The sequence below is a fragment of the Ranitomeya variabilis genome, chromosome 2, assembly GCF_051348905.1.
Source record: "Ranitomeya variabilis isolate aRanVar5 chromosome 2, aRanVar5.hap1, whole genome shotgun sequence".
Taxonomy (NCBI): Eukaryota; Metazoa; Chordata; class Amphibia; order Anura; family Dendrobatidae; genus Ranitomeya; species Ranitomeya variabilis.
The window spans coordinates 971,120,106-971,135,794 of record NC_135233.1 but is presented as its reverse complement, the minus strand read 5'-3'; the positions used below and the strand labels follow the sequence as shown (position 1 = coordinate 971,135,794).

The 15,689-nt window shown below is 42.6% G+C and overlaps 1 protein-coding gene across 1 annotated transcript in view; it reads left to right on the top strand.

Annotated features, from left to right (window-relative positions):
* LOC143808311 (ceruloplasmin-like) overlaps positions 1 to 15,689 on the top strand; it is a 168,944-nt gene that overhangs the window by 93,519 nt on the left and 59,736 nt on the right. Inside the window, exons 9-12 of the mRNA XM_077290829.1 lie at positions 6,900 to 7,096; positions 10,668 to 10,818; positions 11,919 to 12,131; positions 14,486 to 14,690. Of these exons, the coding sequence (XP_077146944.1) occupies positions 6,900 to 7,096; positions 10,668 to 10,818; positions 11,919 to 12,131; positions 14,486 to 14,690 (766 nt within the window). The remainder of the gene's footprint in view (positions 1 to 6,899; positions 7,097 to 10,667; positions 10,819 to 11,918; positions 12,132 to 14,485; positions 14,691 to 15,689) is intronic.

Here is a 15,689-nt window from a genome sequence, read left to right as displayed (position 1 = left end):
TGCACAAAAGTGGTATAATTAAAAATGTAAGCTTGGCACTCAAAAAATAAGCCCTCACCTGACCCCAGATCACGAAAAATGGAAGCGCTACGAGTATCGGAAAATTGCACAATTTTTTTTTTTGGTTTAGCAAATTTTGGAATTTTTTTAACCACTTAGATAAAAGAGAACCTAGGCATGTTTGGTGTCTATGAACTCGTAATAACCCCGAGAATCATAATGTCAGGTCAGTTGTAGCATTTAGTGAACCTAGCAAAAAAGCCAAACAAAAAACAAGTGTGGGATTGCACTTTTTCTGCAATTTCATCGCACTTGGAATTTTTTTCCCGTTTTCACGACATGGTAAAACCAATGGTATCGTTCAAAAGTACAACTTGTCCTGCAAAAAATAAGCCCTCACATGGCCATATTGACAGAAAAATAAAAAAGTTATGGCTCTGGAAAAAGGGGAGAGAAAAACAAAAAAAGCTCCGGGGGTTAAGGGGTTAATAGGGGGACCCCAAGTCATAAAAACCAGTAAAAGCTAAGCAAACCGCAATGAGCTGATATTAATAGCTTGGGCACCTTTATGACTATTGGCTCCTTCTCAGAATATTAACATCACTCGTCAGCCATCGGCTTTCACTCTGCTGCTTATGAAAATTATGAGGGACCCCACATTGTTTGTTTCATTCATTTCATTAATAAATACACACCCAAGGTAACCTTATTTCACAGCCTCCAGGTGTTTCAGTAGCTGGAAACTCGATTAATCTTAAAATGCCCTCAAATTTTCCAATGAGGTTTCTGGGCCTCACAGCTGCCGTGAGACCTGATGGCTGTGATTTCTGGTAAACTGAAAGGTTTCCCGAGTTCAAGCCACTAGGTCTCATAATCCCTTCAGTGCTGAGTTGTTGAATGTCGAAGTGCAGAGTGCCGGACTCACAAGCATTCATCAGTCCGATACTGGCACTTGCAAAACTAGAGAAACAGGTGCTATGATGTGACCTTGTTAATAAATTCAAAAATAATCTGAAAAAAAAAAAAAAAAAAAAACATGAGGGGGTGACTCTTAATTTTCATAAGCAGCAGAGGGAAAGCCAATGGCTGAGAGCTAATGGTTAATATTCTGGCAAGGAGCCAATAGCCATAAAGGTTCCCAGGCTATTAATATCAGCTCACAGCTGTTTGCTTAGCCTTTACTGGTTATTATAGGGGAGATCCCTTGAAAAAAAAGACGTGGAGTCTTCCCTATACTCGTTAAACAGAAAAGGCTATGCAGACAGTTGCAGGCTGATATTAATATCCTAGGAAAGGACCATGAATATTGTCCCCCTCCCAGACTAAAAATATCAGCTCTCAGCCATCCCAGAAATGGCACCTCAATATTATGAGCCAAATCTGGCGCTTAGCCTTGCTCTTCACACTTTCCCTAGTACGGTGGCAAGTGAAGTTATAGTTGTGGGGTTGATGTCAGCTTTGTATTGGCAGCTGACATCAAGCCCAGGGGTTAATGTAGAGGCATCTATAAGCCCCCCCTTTACTAATTCCATAGTTAGATTGTTAAAAAGACCCAGCCAGAATAAAATCCCTTAATTGAAAGAAAGATACTGACATTTATTTGATGTAAAAATAAAAAGCACAGTTTATGCCTAATCCACTGAAGCCCATGTCACCTGTAAAAAAAAAGAAAATAATAAGCAACCATATCCCTCACGTGTTCAATGTGAAGAATATCCCTACTGCCCCATGACAATCCAGATGATTTGGATAACGGTCACATCAGTGATGCAACCACCATCCATGCCAGCCAACTCACACTAACACAGGAGCACTATCGCTCCTGCAGTGTGTAGCACTGAGCTGCCATGAGAAAGTTAATCAGAGTTCAAAGCTGATGAACCCTGGTCGCCAAAAGACAGTGGGAGACTCACCAAATGTATGGAGGAAGGTGCTGTGGTCAGATGAGACGAAAATTTTACTCTTTGACCACCAAGGTAAACACTATGGCTAGCACCAAACCAATAAAGCTCATGACCCCAAGAATACTATTTCCACAGTTAAACATAGTGGTGGCATCATCATGCTATGACGATGTTTTTCGGCAGCAGGGACAGCGAAAATTATCTGAGTCGACTGGGTACATGGTTTGTACGAAATACAGGAATATTCTTGAGAAAAACCTGTTTCAGTCGGTCAGTGATTTGAAACTGGGACGGAGGTTCACCTTCCAACAATGACAAGACAATGACCCAAAGCATATTGCTAAAGCAACACTCGAGTGATGTGAGGGAAATGTCAAAGCCCAAACCATTATCCAATTGAGGATCTGTGGTCAAACTTGAAGATTGCTGTTCACCAGAGGAAACCATCTAATTTGAAGGAGCTGAAGCAGTTTTGCTTTGATGAATGGGCAAAAATCCCAGTGGCAAGATATGGAAAGTTCATAGAGACTTAGCAGCTGTAATTGCTGCAAACGCAGGCTCTACAAAGTGGTGACTTTAGGAGTCTGAATAGTTATGCACACTGAAGTTTTCAGTTATCGTGTCCTATTTGTTGTTTTCTTTACAATAAAAAGAAAACAAAATGGTCACATTTGAAGGCATGTTCTTTACATGAACTGATGCAAACCCTAAAAAAACTGAAATTCCAGATTGTGAGGTAGCAAAACACGAAAAATGCCAAGGGGGTAAATACTTTGACAAGCCACTGTACAAATAAGAAAAACATGGATATCTCTGGTGTACGTCACCAGATCGCAAATATCAAGATATCACTTTATTCAGCTTCCCGTGACCAACATGCCCATATAGATGGCTTAGGAGGGTTGATCTCAGGCCGAGATCACACATAGGCGAGATACAGCCGAGTCTCGCAGGTGAAAACCCAGCTCTGTTGCCGGCACTCCGGAGCAGAGCTTGCAGCCGCACAGCAATACATGGAGCTGCACCCTCCGCTCCGGCGTGGCGGTGCCAGAGCTGGGTTTTCACCTGCGAGACTCTACCCGTATCTCGCGTATGTGCAGGGGTGGATTAAGGGTAGCCTGGGCCCCGGGCTGTTCAGACACTGTGGGCCTCCCCCGGTCATGTGACGGGGGTCATGTGACGGGGGTCATGTGATACCTGAACCAGATTATTCCAGAAAAATGGCCGGGCCCTACTCTACTGTAACCTATTAAATATTTGTTAAAATATGCAATACAATTTAGGTATATTTAGATTTATTTTTCAATTTTTAAAATGACCAATATCACATACAAGGAACAAATACCACCACACCATGACCAGACCACAAATTACAACCACAGTGATTGAATAATATCACATACAAGGAACAAATACCACCGCACCATGTCAAGACCACATATTACCACCACTTGGTGACCAAATAGCACATACAAGGGACAAATACCGCAACACCATTTCCAGACCACATATTACCACCACATAGTGACTGAATACTACAATACTGATCAGTAATAAAAAAACACAACACAATACTATCACCATAAGTGCCAGTATTCACAGGAGATCTGTACTTAGTATGCAGTGTCTGTGTAGAGGTAATACAGTGATCACTGGTGGTATTATACACAGGACCTCTGTATATAGTATACAGTGTATAGTGTCAGTGTATAGGTAACACTGACTCACCAGTGACGTCTCTAGGTGAAGCCCTTCATCTTTCATCCAGCACAGACCGCCATCATTTCTTCCAGCCAGGACTCGTTTCTGCAGGAAATAACACAGTTATCTCGAGCTCCGCTTGCAGAACACATTACTTAATTTTTCCCAACTTCTACATTACACCACATGAAGAAAAAAAGGCGACATAGTGTCACTCTGCACAGTAACAGGACCGCCCCCCCATTTAAAACAGTATACTCAAAAAATAAAATAAATACATCACTGCAGTAATAATATCCCTTAATTAGCCCCTATGTCCAGCATTGCCCCCAGACAGTGTGTTCAACAATCTGCCCCAGTATGTCCAGCATATTGCCCCAGAGTGTCCAGCATTGCCCCCAGTGTGTCCAGCAATCTGCCTCAGTGTGTCCAGCATATTACCCCCAGTGTGTCCAGCATATTACCCCCAGTGTGTCCAGCAATCTGCCCCAGTATGTCCTGCATTGCCCCAGTGTCTCCAGCATTGCCCCAGCGTGTCCAGCAATCATCTGCCCCAGTGTGTCCTCCAGCATTGCCCCCAGTGTGTCCAGCAATCTGCCCCAGTGTCTCCAGCATTGCCCCAGTGTCTCCAGCAATCATCTGCCCCAGTGTGTCCTCCAGCATTGCCCCCAGTGTGTCCAGCAATGCCCCCAGTGTCTCCAGCATTGCCCCCAGTGTCTCCAGCAATCATCTGCCCCAGTGTGTCCTCCAGCATTACCCCCAGTGTGTCCAGCAATCTGCCCCAGTGTCTCCAGCATTGCCCCAGTGTCTCCAGCATTGCCCCCAGTGTCTCCAGCAATCATCTGCCCCAGTGTGTCCTCCAGCATTACCCCCAGTGTGTCCAGCAATCTGCCCCAGTGTCTCCAGCATTGCCCCAGTGTCTCCAGCAATCATCTGCCCCAGTGTGTCCTCCAGCATTACCCCCAGTGTGTCCAGCAATCTGCCCCAGTGTCTCCAGCATTGCCCCAGTGTCTCCAGCATTGCCCCCAGTGTCTCCAGCATTGCCCCCAGTGTCTCCAGCATTTCCCCAGTGTCTCCAGCATTGCCCCCAGTGTCTCCAGCAATCATCTGCCCCAGTGTGTCCTCCAGCATTGCCCCCAGTGTCTCCAGCATTGCCCCAGTGTGTCCAGCAATCATCTGCCCCAGTGTCTCCAGCATTGCCCCCAGTGTGTCCAGCAATCATCTGCCCCAGTGTGTCCTCCAGCATTGCCCCCAGTGTCTTCAGCATTGCCCCCAGTGTCTCCAGCATTGCCCCCAGTGTCTCCAGCATTGCCCCCAGTATGTCCAGCAATCATCTGCCCCAGTGTGTCCAGCATTGCCCCCAGTGTCTCCAGCATATTGCCCCGGGCCCCCCGGATTGCCGTTCGCAAAAAAAAACAAACAAAAACCGAGTTCTCCTTACCTGACCAGCGCTCCAGGCGGCAAGCTCCCTCCAGCAGCGTGGACTCGTCGGCGACTGACAATGATGTCAGACGCCGGCGATGTGTGCGCTGCGCCTGCGGCCGACTTCAGCTGCCAGCCTCCAATCGGCTGGCGGCTGTTAACTATTGACGTGCGGGCGCGCGCCCGCACGTCAATAGGAAACCGCCGCAGCGCCGGTAGGGGCCCGGTGAGCAGATGAGATGGGGCCCGATGCGGGCTCCCTCTCTCTGCCCACCGGGTCCGGGCCCATAAATGATACGCCCGGCCAGTCTGACGGGCACGTGCAGTAATGCCCTGATTGCGGCGCCCGGCGCCCAGATTGACCCTCTTATAATCCGCCCCTGCGTATGTGTGATCCCGGCCTCACAGACAAATTCCCATTAGCCCCTAAACTCCTTCCACCTCCACCACCATAAGAGGAATTGCAGTAAACAATGTCCAACAGTATGAAGCTTTTCTAACAATAATAATAATAATCTTTATATAGCGCTAACATATTCCGCAGCGCTTTACAGTTTGCACACATTATCATCACTGTCCCTGATGGGGCTCACAATCTAAATTCCCTATCAGTATGTCTTTGGAATGTGGGAGGAAACCGGAGTGCCCGGAGGAAACCCACGCAAACACAGGGAGAACATACAAACTCTTTGCAGATGTGGTCCAGATTAGAACCCAGGACACCAGCGCTGCAAGGTTGCAGTGCTATCCACTGAGCCACCGTGCTGCCCCTAGCATATCACAGTATCAAAATCATCACAGCAATATCTTCAGGTGCTGTCAGCCATCTTTAGTCCTGCACAATTACAGTGATTAAAATGCAATGGTAAAGTTTACTTCTAATGACAGAGAAAGTTTAAGCGTTCAAGTCTGTTCAAGTCATTAGCGTGATCCCAGGATTTAAAGGAGTGGTCCAAAGTTCAAAGTCATTTTCATTCTAAAGCCCTATCTATTTTTTTATATACCTGAATTAAAAATTCCCTATCATTCCCTAACTACAGTATCTAACTGCCTTTTTCCCCCCCGTACTTCCTTCTTGATCACGCTTCATTTCAAAATCTCAGTGCATGCTGGAATACTTAAGAGAAACATCATGAGGGGGTTCAGGCTGTGGTCACTGCCACAGCCATTGCCTTGAAACGAAGAGTCATCAGAGACACTTGTTACAGGGACTGGGCTAGTACCTGCATGATGTGCACTGTGCAATGTGCACAATGACAGCGCACTCTCTTCTGTTATCCCAGATCAGCAGTAACGACCCGGCTTGATAGCACATTGTCAGAATACCCAACATGTAGAGACCAGGGCAGTCCAGTCCATGCACGTGACGTCATTGGTCTCTGCACTCCGAGTATTCTCACAATGTGCTCAGTTGCTACCTAATTACTGCTAATCCGATCTGGTACCTAAGAGCAGCACAAGCTGTCTTTGTGCACATTGCACAGTGCACACAGCAGGGTCTAGCCTAACTCATGAAACAAGTTTCACTGATGATGCTTCAATTCAGAGAGGAGGCAGGTGACCGCAGCCCGTGGCACCCGATGACACTCCCTTTGAGTACGCCAGCATGCACATCAATTCTCAAAAGAAAAGCAGTTAGATGATGTAGTTAGGGAACAGTAGGGAATTTTTAATTCAAGTATATTAGAAAATAGTTTAGATTATGGCACTAAATAGATAGGAATTTAGAATGAAAATTACTTTGAATTACAATTACATTTCTTTTACTGCATGGAAGAAATCTTCCTCCCTAAGTATCATTATTTGAAAGAGTAATATGGAAATAAAAGCCACTGACTTGTACTTTTATGTTTGCATTTATTAATCCTGCAGAGTTTCAGGCTTCTCATGTAGCCCCTGGAGATACATTCACTTATAGGTGGGAAGTACCACAGAGTGTGGGGTCAACTATGCATGACCTAAACTGCTTACTGCGGCTGTACTACTCATCGGTTGATATGGTCAGGGACACAAATTCGGGACTGGTGGGTCCTTTGCTAGTGTGTAAGAGTTTAATTGATGGCAAACAGGTTAGTGCTGGTTTCTTTGACATTTTTACATATATTTTTATTATGGTGTTGCTATTATAGTGTACTGGTTCGCTTTATTGACTTTACAATAGTATATGTGTGACTATAATCTGCTTTAGAATAGTAGAAAGCATAATTTATATATTCTACAAATACAGCAGCACAATATAAATTTTTTTATTATTTTTCAGACTCAGAATCAACATATATATTCTAATGGGGATATGCCCTGTTTGGTCATATAGGCTGATTTGGTAACCCCTATCAGCAGCAGCTCTGGCTCTGGTGCACTTATGATTTTCCTATAGAAACTGATCATCAGATGCTAGATAAGGTCAGATCACACAGTGGAAGTTTATTTGAAGTATTTCTAAATAAAGTTGGGACATAGTAGATCAAAATCATTGGGATCTAGATACAAATTTCTGTGTAGAGCCTCTATATACTGGGATGTCAAAATCAAATATTCAGAGGGTCAAAATTTAAAACTACGACAAAGTCACATGCCAACATTGATACTTACTGAAAAAGTTGATATAAGGGAAAAAAATACGGGTTTTATATATATATATATATATATATATATATATATATATATATATATATATATATATATACGCAGTAAATAATAATGACAAAATGGAGAAATTCCAGTAAATGTACAGTACAGACCAAAAGTTTGGACACACCTTCTCATTTAAGGATTTTTCTGTATTTTCATGACTATGAAAATTGTACATTCACACTGAAGGCATCAAAACTATGAATTAACACATGTGGAATTATATTCTTAACGAAAAAGTGTGAAACAACTGAAATTATGTCTTATATTCTAGGTTCTTCAAAGTAGCCACCTTTTGCTTTGATGACTGCTTTGCACACTCTTGGCATTCTCTTGATGAGCTTCAAGAGGTAGTCACCGAAAATGGTTTTCACTTCACAGGTGTGCCCTGTCAGGTTTAATAAGTGGGATTTCTTGCCTTATAAATTTTTTTGGGACCATCAGTTGTGTTGTGCAGAAGTCTGGTGGATACACAGCTGATAGTCCTACTGAACAGACTGTTAGAATTTGTATTATAGCAAGAAAAAAGCAGCTAGGTAAAGAAAAACGAGTGGCCATCATTATTTTAAGAAATGAAGGCCAGTCAGTCCGAAAAATTGGGCAAACTTTGAAAGTGTCCCCAAGTGCAGTTGCAAAAACCATCAAGCTCTACAAAGAAACTGGCTCACATAAGGACCGCCCCAGGAAAGGAAGACCAAGAGTCACCTCTGCTTCTGAGGATAAGTTTATCCGAGTCACCAGCCTTAGAAATCGCTGGTTAACAGCAGCTCAGATTAGAGACTAGGTCAATGCTACAGAGTTCTAGCAGCAGACACATCTCTACAACAACTGTTAAGAGGAGACTTTGTGCAGCAGGCCTTCATGGTGAAATAGCTGCTAGGAAACCACTGCTAAGGATAGGCAACAAGCAGAAGAGACTTGTTTAGGCTAAAGAACACAAGGAATGGACATTAGACCAGTGGAAATCTGTGCTTTGGTCTGATGAGTCCAAATTTGAGATCTTTGGTTCCAACCACCGTGTCTTTGTGCGACGCAGAAAAGGTGAACGGATGGACTCTACATGCCTGGTTCCCACCCTGAAGCATGGAGGAGGAGGTGTGATGGTGTGGGGGTGCTTTGATGGTGACAATGTTGGGGATTTATTCAAAATTGAAGGCATACTGAACCAGCATGGCTACCACAGCATCTTGCAGCGGCATGCTATTCCATCCGGTTTGCGTTTAGTTGGACCATCATTTATTTTTCAACAGGACAATGACCCCAAACACACCTCCAGGCTATGTAAGGGCTATTTGACCAAGAAGAAGAGTGATGGGTTGTTACGCCAGATGACCTGACCTCCACAGTCACCTGACCTGAACCCAATCGAGATGGTCTGGGGTGAGCTGGACCGCAGAGCGAAGGCAAAAGGGCCATCAAGTGCTAAGCATCTCTAGGAACTCCTTCAAGATTGTTGAAAGACCATTCCCGGTGACTACCTCTTGAAGCTCATCAAGAGAATGCCAAGAGTGTGCAAAGCAGTCATCAAAGCAAAAGGTGGCTTCTTTGAAGAACCTAGAATATAATATTTTCAGTTGTTTCACACTTTTTTGTTAAGTATATAATTCCACATGTGTTAATTCATAGTTTTGATGCCTTCAGTGTGAATGTACAATTTTCATAGTCATGAAAATACAGAAAAATCTTTAAAATGAGAAGGTGTCTTTAAATGAGAAGGTGTGTCCAAACTTTTGGTCTGTACTGTATTTGATGAAGACATGAAAAGGAATAACAGTAATCCTTTGAGGGCGGGGGGAAAAATGGATTGGGTGGAATTTGCCTAGAGTGTAGTGAGAACCCCAATACTAGAGGACAAGTTAGGTTTGTGGGGATGATAGTTTGCAGTATAAATAATAATGCAAATGGTGTAGCGCCTCTGAAATAGAAAGGAATATAGGGAAGTAAAGAACATCAGAAGTACATAAACAGCACTGAACAACAATAATTAAGAGTCAGAATGGTAGGGCGTGAACAAAAAGGGTAAGATTTCAATACATAGGGAATGGATTTACAATGTACAAAAAAAGACAAAATGGAAAATACATGACCAAATAGAGCAATAAAATTAACCATGGCATGACCGGGTCCATGGCATACCTGTGCCCATCTTGTCCAGGAGATAGAGGGTAGTAGGTGCTAGGAGATGTGTGGGAGAGCACAAGGGGAGTGCATGCTCATGTACGGAGAGGAGGATGGAACTTCCGGCTCAGGTGAATGCCGGTCAGGAAGTGCATCATACCTGGAGAGCGCATTATAATGTGGCGTGTTGTAAACAGCCTTGTAGTAGCCAAAGTGTGCGCCAGGCTGGAGATGCTGGATTTGTAGTATTATTATGCGCTGTCTCACGGCAGGCCAGCTTTAGTAGACATTTGGTATCTTCTCGCGGCCCACATATAATTATATTGATTTGTCCCGCGGGCCTGAGTTTGACATCTATGCTCTATAACAATTTACATAAATGGTTGATGGGCCATGCAAAGTTACAGAGTGGAGTGACTAAGTAAAATGCTTAAAAGTTGCTAACCCTCTGACTCAATAAAAGCAGAGTGCAAACCTTTTCTGATATTAACATCAGCACAAAAACTGCACTAGGAAAGTCATGGGAGAGTAATTACATACCAGCCTTACATCACCAAGCACAATGCTATGTGTCAGATGGAGTGGTGAAAAGTACGATACCTTTGGACACTGGAGCAGGGGAAACATTTTCTGTGAAGTGATGAATCACTATTCTCCATCTATCTGATGAATGCGTTTGGCAAATGTGAGAACTTTACCAGCCTAACTTCTTTGCGCCAATAGTAAAGTTTGGTGGGATAATGCTATTGAATTGGTTTTCAGGGATAGGCCAGGCCCTATAGTCCCATTTGGGCTTCTGATTTCTTCCTAGCACCCCAGGACATTACTGTTTTGTAAAATAATCTTAGATTTTGTTCAGATGTGATTGTAAAGAAGTTCGTGTGATTACAGAGAGGGGTCGCTCACAATTACTTCATTATGCCTAACGTATTTGATGAAAATAAGAGCTGGTACCTGGAAGAGAACATTGAGCGGTTTACAAGCAGCCCTCATAGTGTGGACCAGGAAGACCCAGATTTTCAGGAATCTAATATGATGCACTGTGAGTGTTTACTAAGCGTTACTATTAACTTGCTTTATATCAAGTCATTCTTAGCAAGATCTGATTATAGAAGTGGACACGTTTTAGGTCTGAACAGTAATTTGTGGGTTTTTCCTATTTATAATTTTTAATATCTTACAAATGTCATGATAACATGCTATCCGTTTAAGGCTACGTTCACACTACGTTAGTGCCTCTTTTACAGTCTCCATCAGGGAGTTCTGTCTGAAGCCCAGAAAAACGAGATTTAGGTGAATCCCTGACGGAGCCATTGAGTATATGAGGCAAACACAGTCCAATGTCAGCAATGTTCGACTTCTATTCCACCAATGTCCATCTTTTACGCCGGATATTAAGGCCTAGCAGACTGCGCTACAGCGTCCGGCATAAACTTTGGACTCCATTGTTTTTTCAACATAACGTCTGGATACCTTTTTTTCTTGGCTTTAGAAAAAAGCCTCTGATGAAGACAGCAAAAGAGGCATAAGGTAGTGTGAAACTAGACTAACAATCACTCTGGATTCATATCTGTTTTAGAGCTTTAATACTGTACTTGTTTCTGTTCAAAAATGATCACCTCACCCAGAATAACATCTACTATCTGCCATGATCAATGAATAAATTATACTGCCGCGCTAACAGATTGGAAATGAGTGGAAAATAGTGAAGAGGAGCACACACAATAGAAATGAGTATGTGTAGTAATTTTCTGTATAGAATGAAATTCACAATAAGAATGCACTAGGACAGTAAAATGATACTTCCCATAGAGACAATAACTAAGGGGATAAGTAGATAGGGTTTCTCTATATAGTTGGAAATCCGTTTGACCAGTAAGATATAGTGGAGCTGGTAAACAGTCATTGCTATACCGCCAGGTAGATTAATAAATGGCACTTAGTATAGGCATACAGTTAGTAGGGCAGTGTCATTTATTCATTTATCTTAGTTTTGCTCATTTACGGGCCATCACATCGGACCCATAGATCTACCAGCAGATTATAGTACCTTCTCCCCACCATCCCTTTAGGCGCTAGTGAATTTTTATACTTTATCTACTGTCTTCCTCCTCTAATGGTTATATTGTGCCCTGTGAATAGCAATCAATGGATACATGTATGGAAATCAGCCGGGGCTAGACATGTGTAAAGGAGACTCAATTCGTTGGCATCTGCTGGGACTAGGCTCCGAGGTCGACATGCATGGGATACACTTTACTGGAAATACCATTCGCCTCCATGATACCACAAGGGATGTCGCTAGCTTATTTCCACACATCTCATACTCAGTAATAATGACTCCGGACAATGAAGGTAAGTCACAGGGAATGATTGCATTAGTACATCCACGGTATGTGCGCCACTGCTGCAAATTCTAGGTATATATTACAATTTATCATTTTTATAATCTTGCAAATAATCAAACCTGGAAATAATGCAAAGGTCAAATGTCTAATAAGGTAGCAAGATATCAAAGCGAAGATAACCACATAATTTATACATTGTATGCTTGGGGTTCCATTCAGACAGCTGAGATTTTTCACGTATGCACAAAATGGTCCAAGTTTCATCAGTGTTTGGTCAGTGTTGCTTTTTGCCATCAGTGTTTCATCGGGGATTTTCACGAGACTCAAAGCTGTCTGAATGAGGCCTTACAGTAAGTGACGTTTTTGTAAAGAAAGATGATATACAACTGATAAGTCAGTGGTATCAGTCAATAAGTTCCTGTGTACAACCACGATATGCATAGATATGGCTATGTTCATGCAGGATTTTCAGGAGTTTTTTGAGCGGATCCAGAATCCTCCTCAAAAAACATCTCCAAAACACCAGAAAAATTCTTCCAATTCATTCATTTGGGTAAAACATTTTGATGTTAACATAAAGAGTTTATTGAGCTTCACTTTCCTGAAGAGGTTTCGACAAATGCCTGGTGGAAAAGAAATCACTATTAAAGAAGACTGCAAGAAATTAATCAGGAAAAAATGTTTCCAAAACTCTACAAAACTGCTTCAGGAAAAGAAAAACTCCCCTGAAAAAAGGAATGTTTCCTGTTGCCATTTTGGTTGAAAAACTTGTTGGTTTTGAATACCTCAAAAAAGTTTGAGTGACGCCACTATGGACTAAATTTACACTCCACTCTTCAGACCCTAGAAAAAAAACAACCAATTTTCACCTATGTAGTGTATGTGATTTTCATCCATTTTTTGTCCTTGTGTCATTTGTTTTTCTTGTATGATAAAAAAAACTGATGAATAAATCAGTAAAAAACAGATAATACATTGAGGCAACATGAATGGCATTTGTGTACTTTTTTTTGTTGTAATTTTTTTTTTTCACGCTGACCTGCCCACATAAATGGGCAAGATGGGTCAACAAATCAGACCATACTTGGACAAGTCTTTGTAAAATGAGAAAGCTAACAGACTAAATTAGGTGCATGAAATGTGTAGGGTTAGCTCACAGCACTCTTCACAGGACAAAAGGGTAGATAGGGGCATTCTCCTGTATAAAGACGCAAGATCCAAAATCCAAGGAACCCACTTGGATACAGCATGCACAGGAAAAAAGAAGACAGTGTCCAGCAGGTGATGAAGCTCAAAACATGTTTATTCTTCCAGCCCTCTGAACCTGGCCTTAAAGCAAACCTGTCAGCAGGATTGTGCTTAGTAAACTACAGACACTGTCAGGATGGTGCCGTTCTACTAATTAAAATGATACCTTGATTGATGAAATCCGGATTTCATCTTTTTTTGTAGTATTCAGTTAATGAGATTCTCGGGGTGTCCTCTGAGGGGCTTTATGTGGTGCTCTGCATACATTATTCATCTGTATGGGCTTATGACAGGTCACTGATCCTTCACTAACCTGTCCCTATTTTACCTAATGCCTATAATATTGTGGGGTTAAAAAAAATGTACATTCTCCAAAATGGCGGCGGTGCATGCACAGTAGCATTTATCGCGTTCTAATATATTCTACTTCACAAGCGCCGTGGCCGGTGCCATTTTGCTGCAGCCAAATTTTTTTTTTCCCTCCAGCAAAATGACACCGGTGACGCTTGCGCAGTAGCATTCATCGTAGAGCAATAGATGCTTCTGCGCATGTACCACCGGAGTCATTTTGCTAGAGAAAAAAAAAATAGGGCTACAGCAAATTGGCACCAGCAGTGGCACTTTCACAGAATGCAATAGATGCTATTGCACATTCACCGCTGCTGGCGCCCTTTTGATGAAGTTACTTTTTTTTTGTACCTGACAATATTATGGACATAATGCAATGCATGCTACTGCGCAGGCGCCATTTTGCTGAATGTAAAAAAATATCTAACCCCACAATAATCTATGCATTATGTAAAATAGGGGGCAAGTCAGTGAGGGATCAGTGACCTGTCATAAGCCATACACATGAATACCTAAGCAGAGCACCACATGAAGACCCCCCACAGGCCGCCCCAGAGCACGAGCATATCATTAACTGAAAACTACAAATAAAGATTAATCAACAACCACAAGACAGATTTCATCAACTAAGGTATCATTTTAATCAGTACAACAGCACCAACCTGACACTGTCTGTAGGTTACTGAGAAAAATCCTGCTGACAGATTTCCTTTAATGTCACAAGACGCTTGCAAGAACTATACTTGTCTATTTTTGTCTTCTCAGGCGTTTTTAATGTTGAATGTATGACTACAGACCATTACACAGGAGGAATGAGACAGCGCTACAGGGTTCAATCATGTGGCAAACAGGAGTCTTTAAAAGACTTTTTCTATACACGCACGTATTACATTGCAGCAGAAGAGATTGAATGGGACTATTCACCAAATCGGACCTGGGAACATGAGAGGCACGTGCACAGTGAGGAGAGGTGATTGATTTCTATTTCCACAGTTATGTTTTCTTTGCCGAACACCTGAAAACTGAATAATTAAAAAGCTATAGCATTAAAATGATCCTGTTTTGACCAATCAAGACTGCAGACAGTGCTTTACTGGGGATTAGCGTGCAGCTGAAACATTTCTATATGCTTGGTCATGTAGGTTCTATGACCGAGGACTCAAAGTTTCAATCCCTCCAACCCTGTGACCACAAATGCTGGTGCAATGCCCTTCATTTACATTGTCAAATGCTCTCAACATATTTCAATGTTCGGTTTGGATTACGATGGCAGAATTTGCAATATTTGCCAATTTATTCGTCGAATATTCGCCAAACAAAATCTAACACCATTCAAGTCAATGGGAGGCAAAACCAAAAAGCATGCACAACACCTTATAACAGCCTTAAAAGTTGCCAAAGCATATCAAATGATGGACCAACACCAGGAAAGTGGCCTCAATTCACCCACAGTACAAATTGTAGCATGGCACCGCAGCAATCAGCCATGTATGAGGTATCGGGGTCTGGGCCAGCATTTACAGCAGTGTTTCCCAAACTCCAGTCCTCGCGGACCCCACGGGTCATGTTTTCAGGATTTCCTTAGTATTGCGCAAGTAGTGGAAGTATCATCAAGGCATCAGGAATGGTCTCGCCTGTGCAACACTATGGAAATCCTGACCCCGTGGGGTCCGTGAGGACTGGAGTTTGGGAAATACTGATTTACAGCTATCAATTGAATGTCACAGTAAGACGAGGTTGGTGAGGGATAAGTGTAGGCCTCCAGTGCTGAGAGCCCTGATACCACATGCAACAGCTCAATATGCTTTCATACTCAGCCACACTCAGGTGTCACAGATTAAAGATGTCTGCACCCTTCTGCACAGTTTTGAATTGACTACTAACTTGGTTAGTACTGACGACCACATCATCAGTATCACTATTCTGGTCATCTATATGGTGAAGCAGACTTTGAATAGCCTGGGGTATG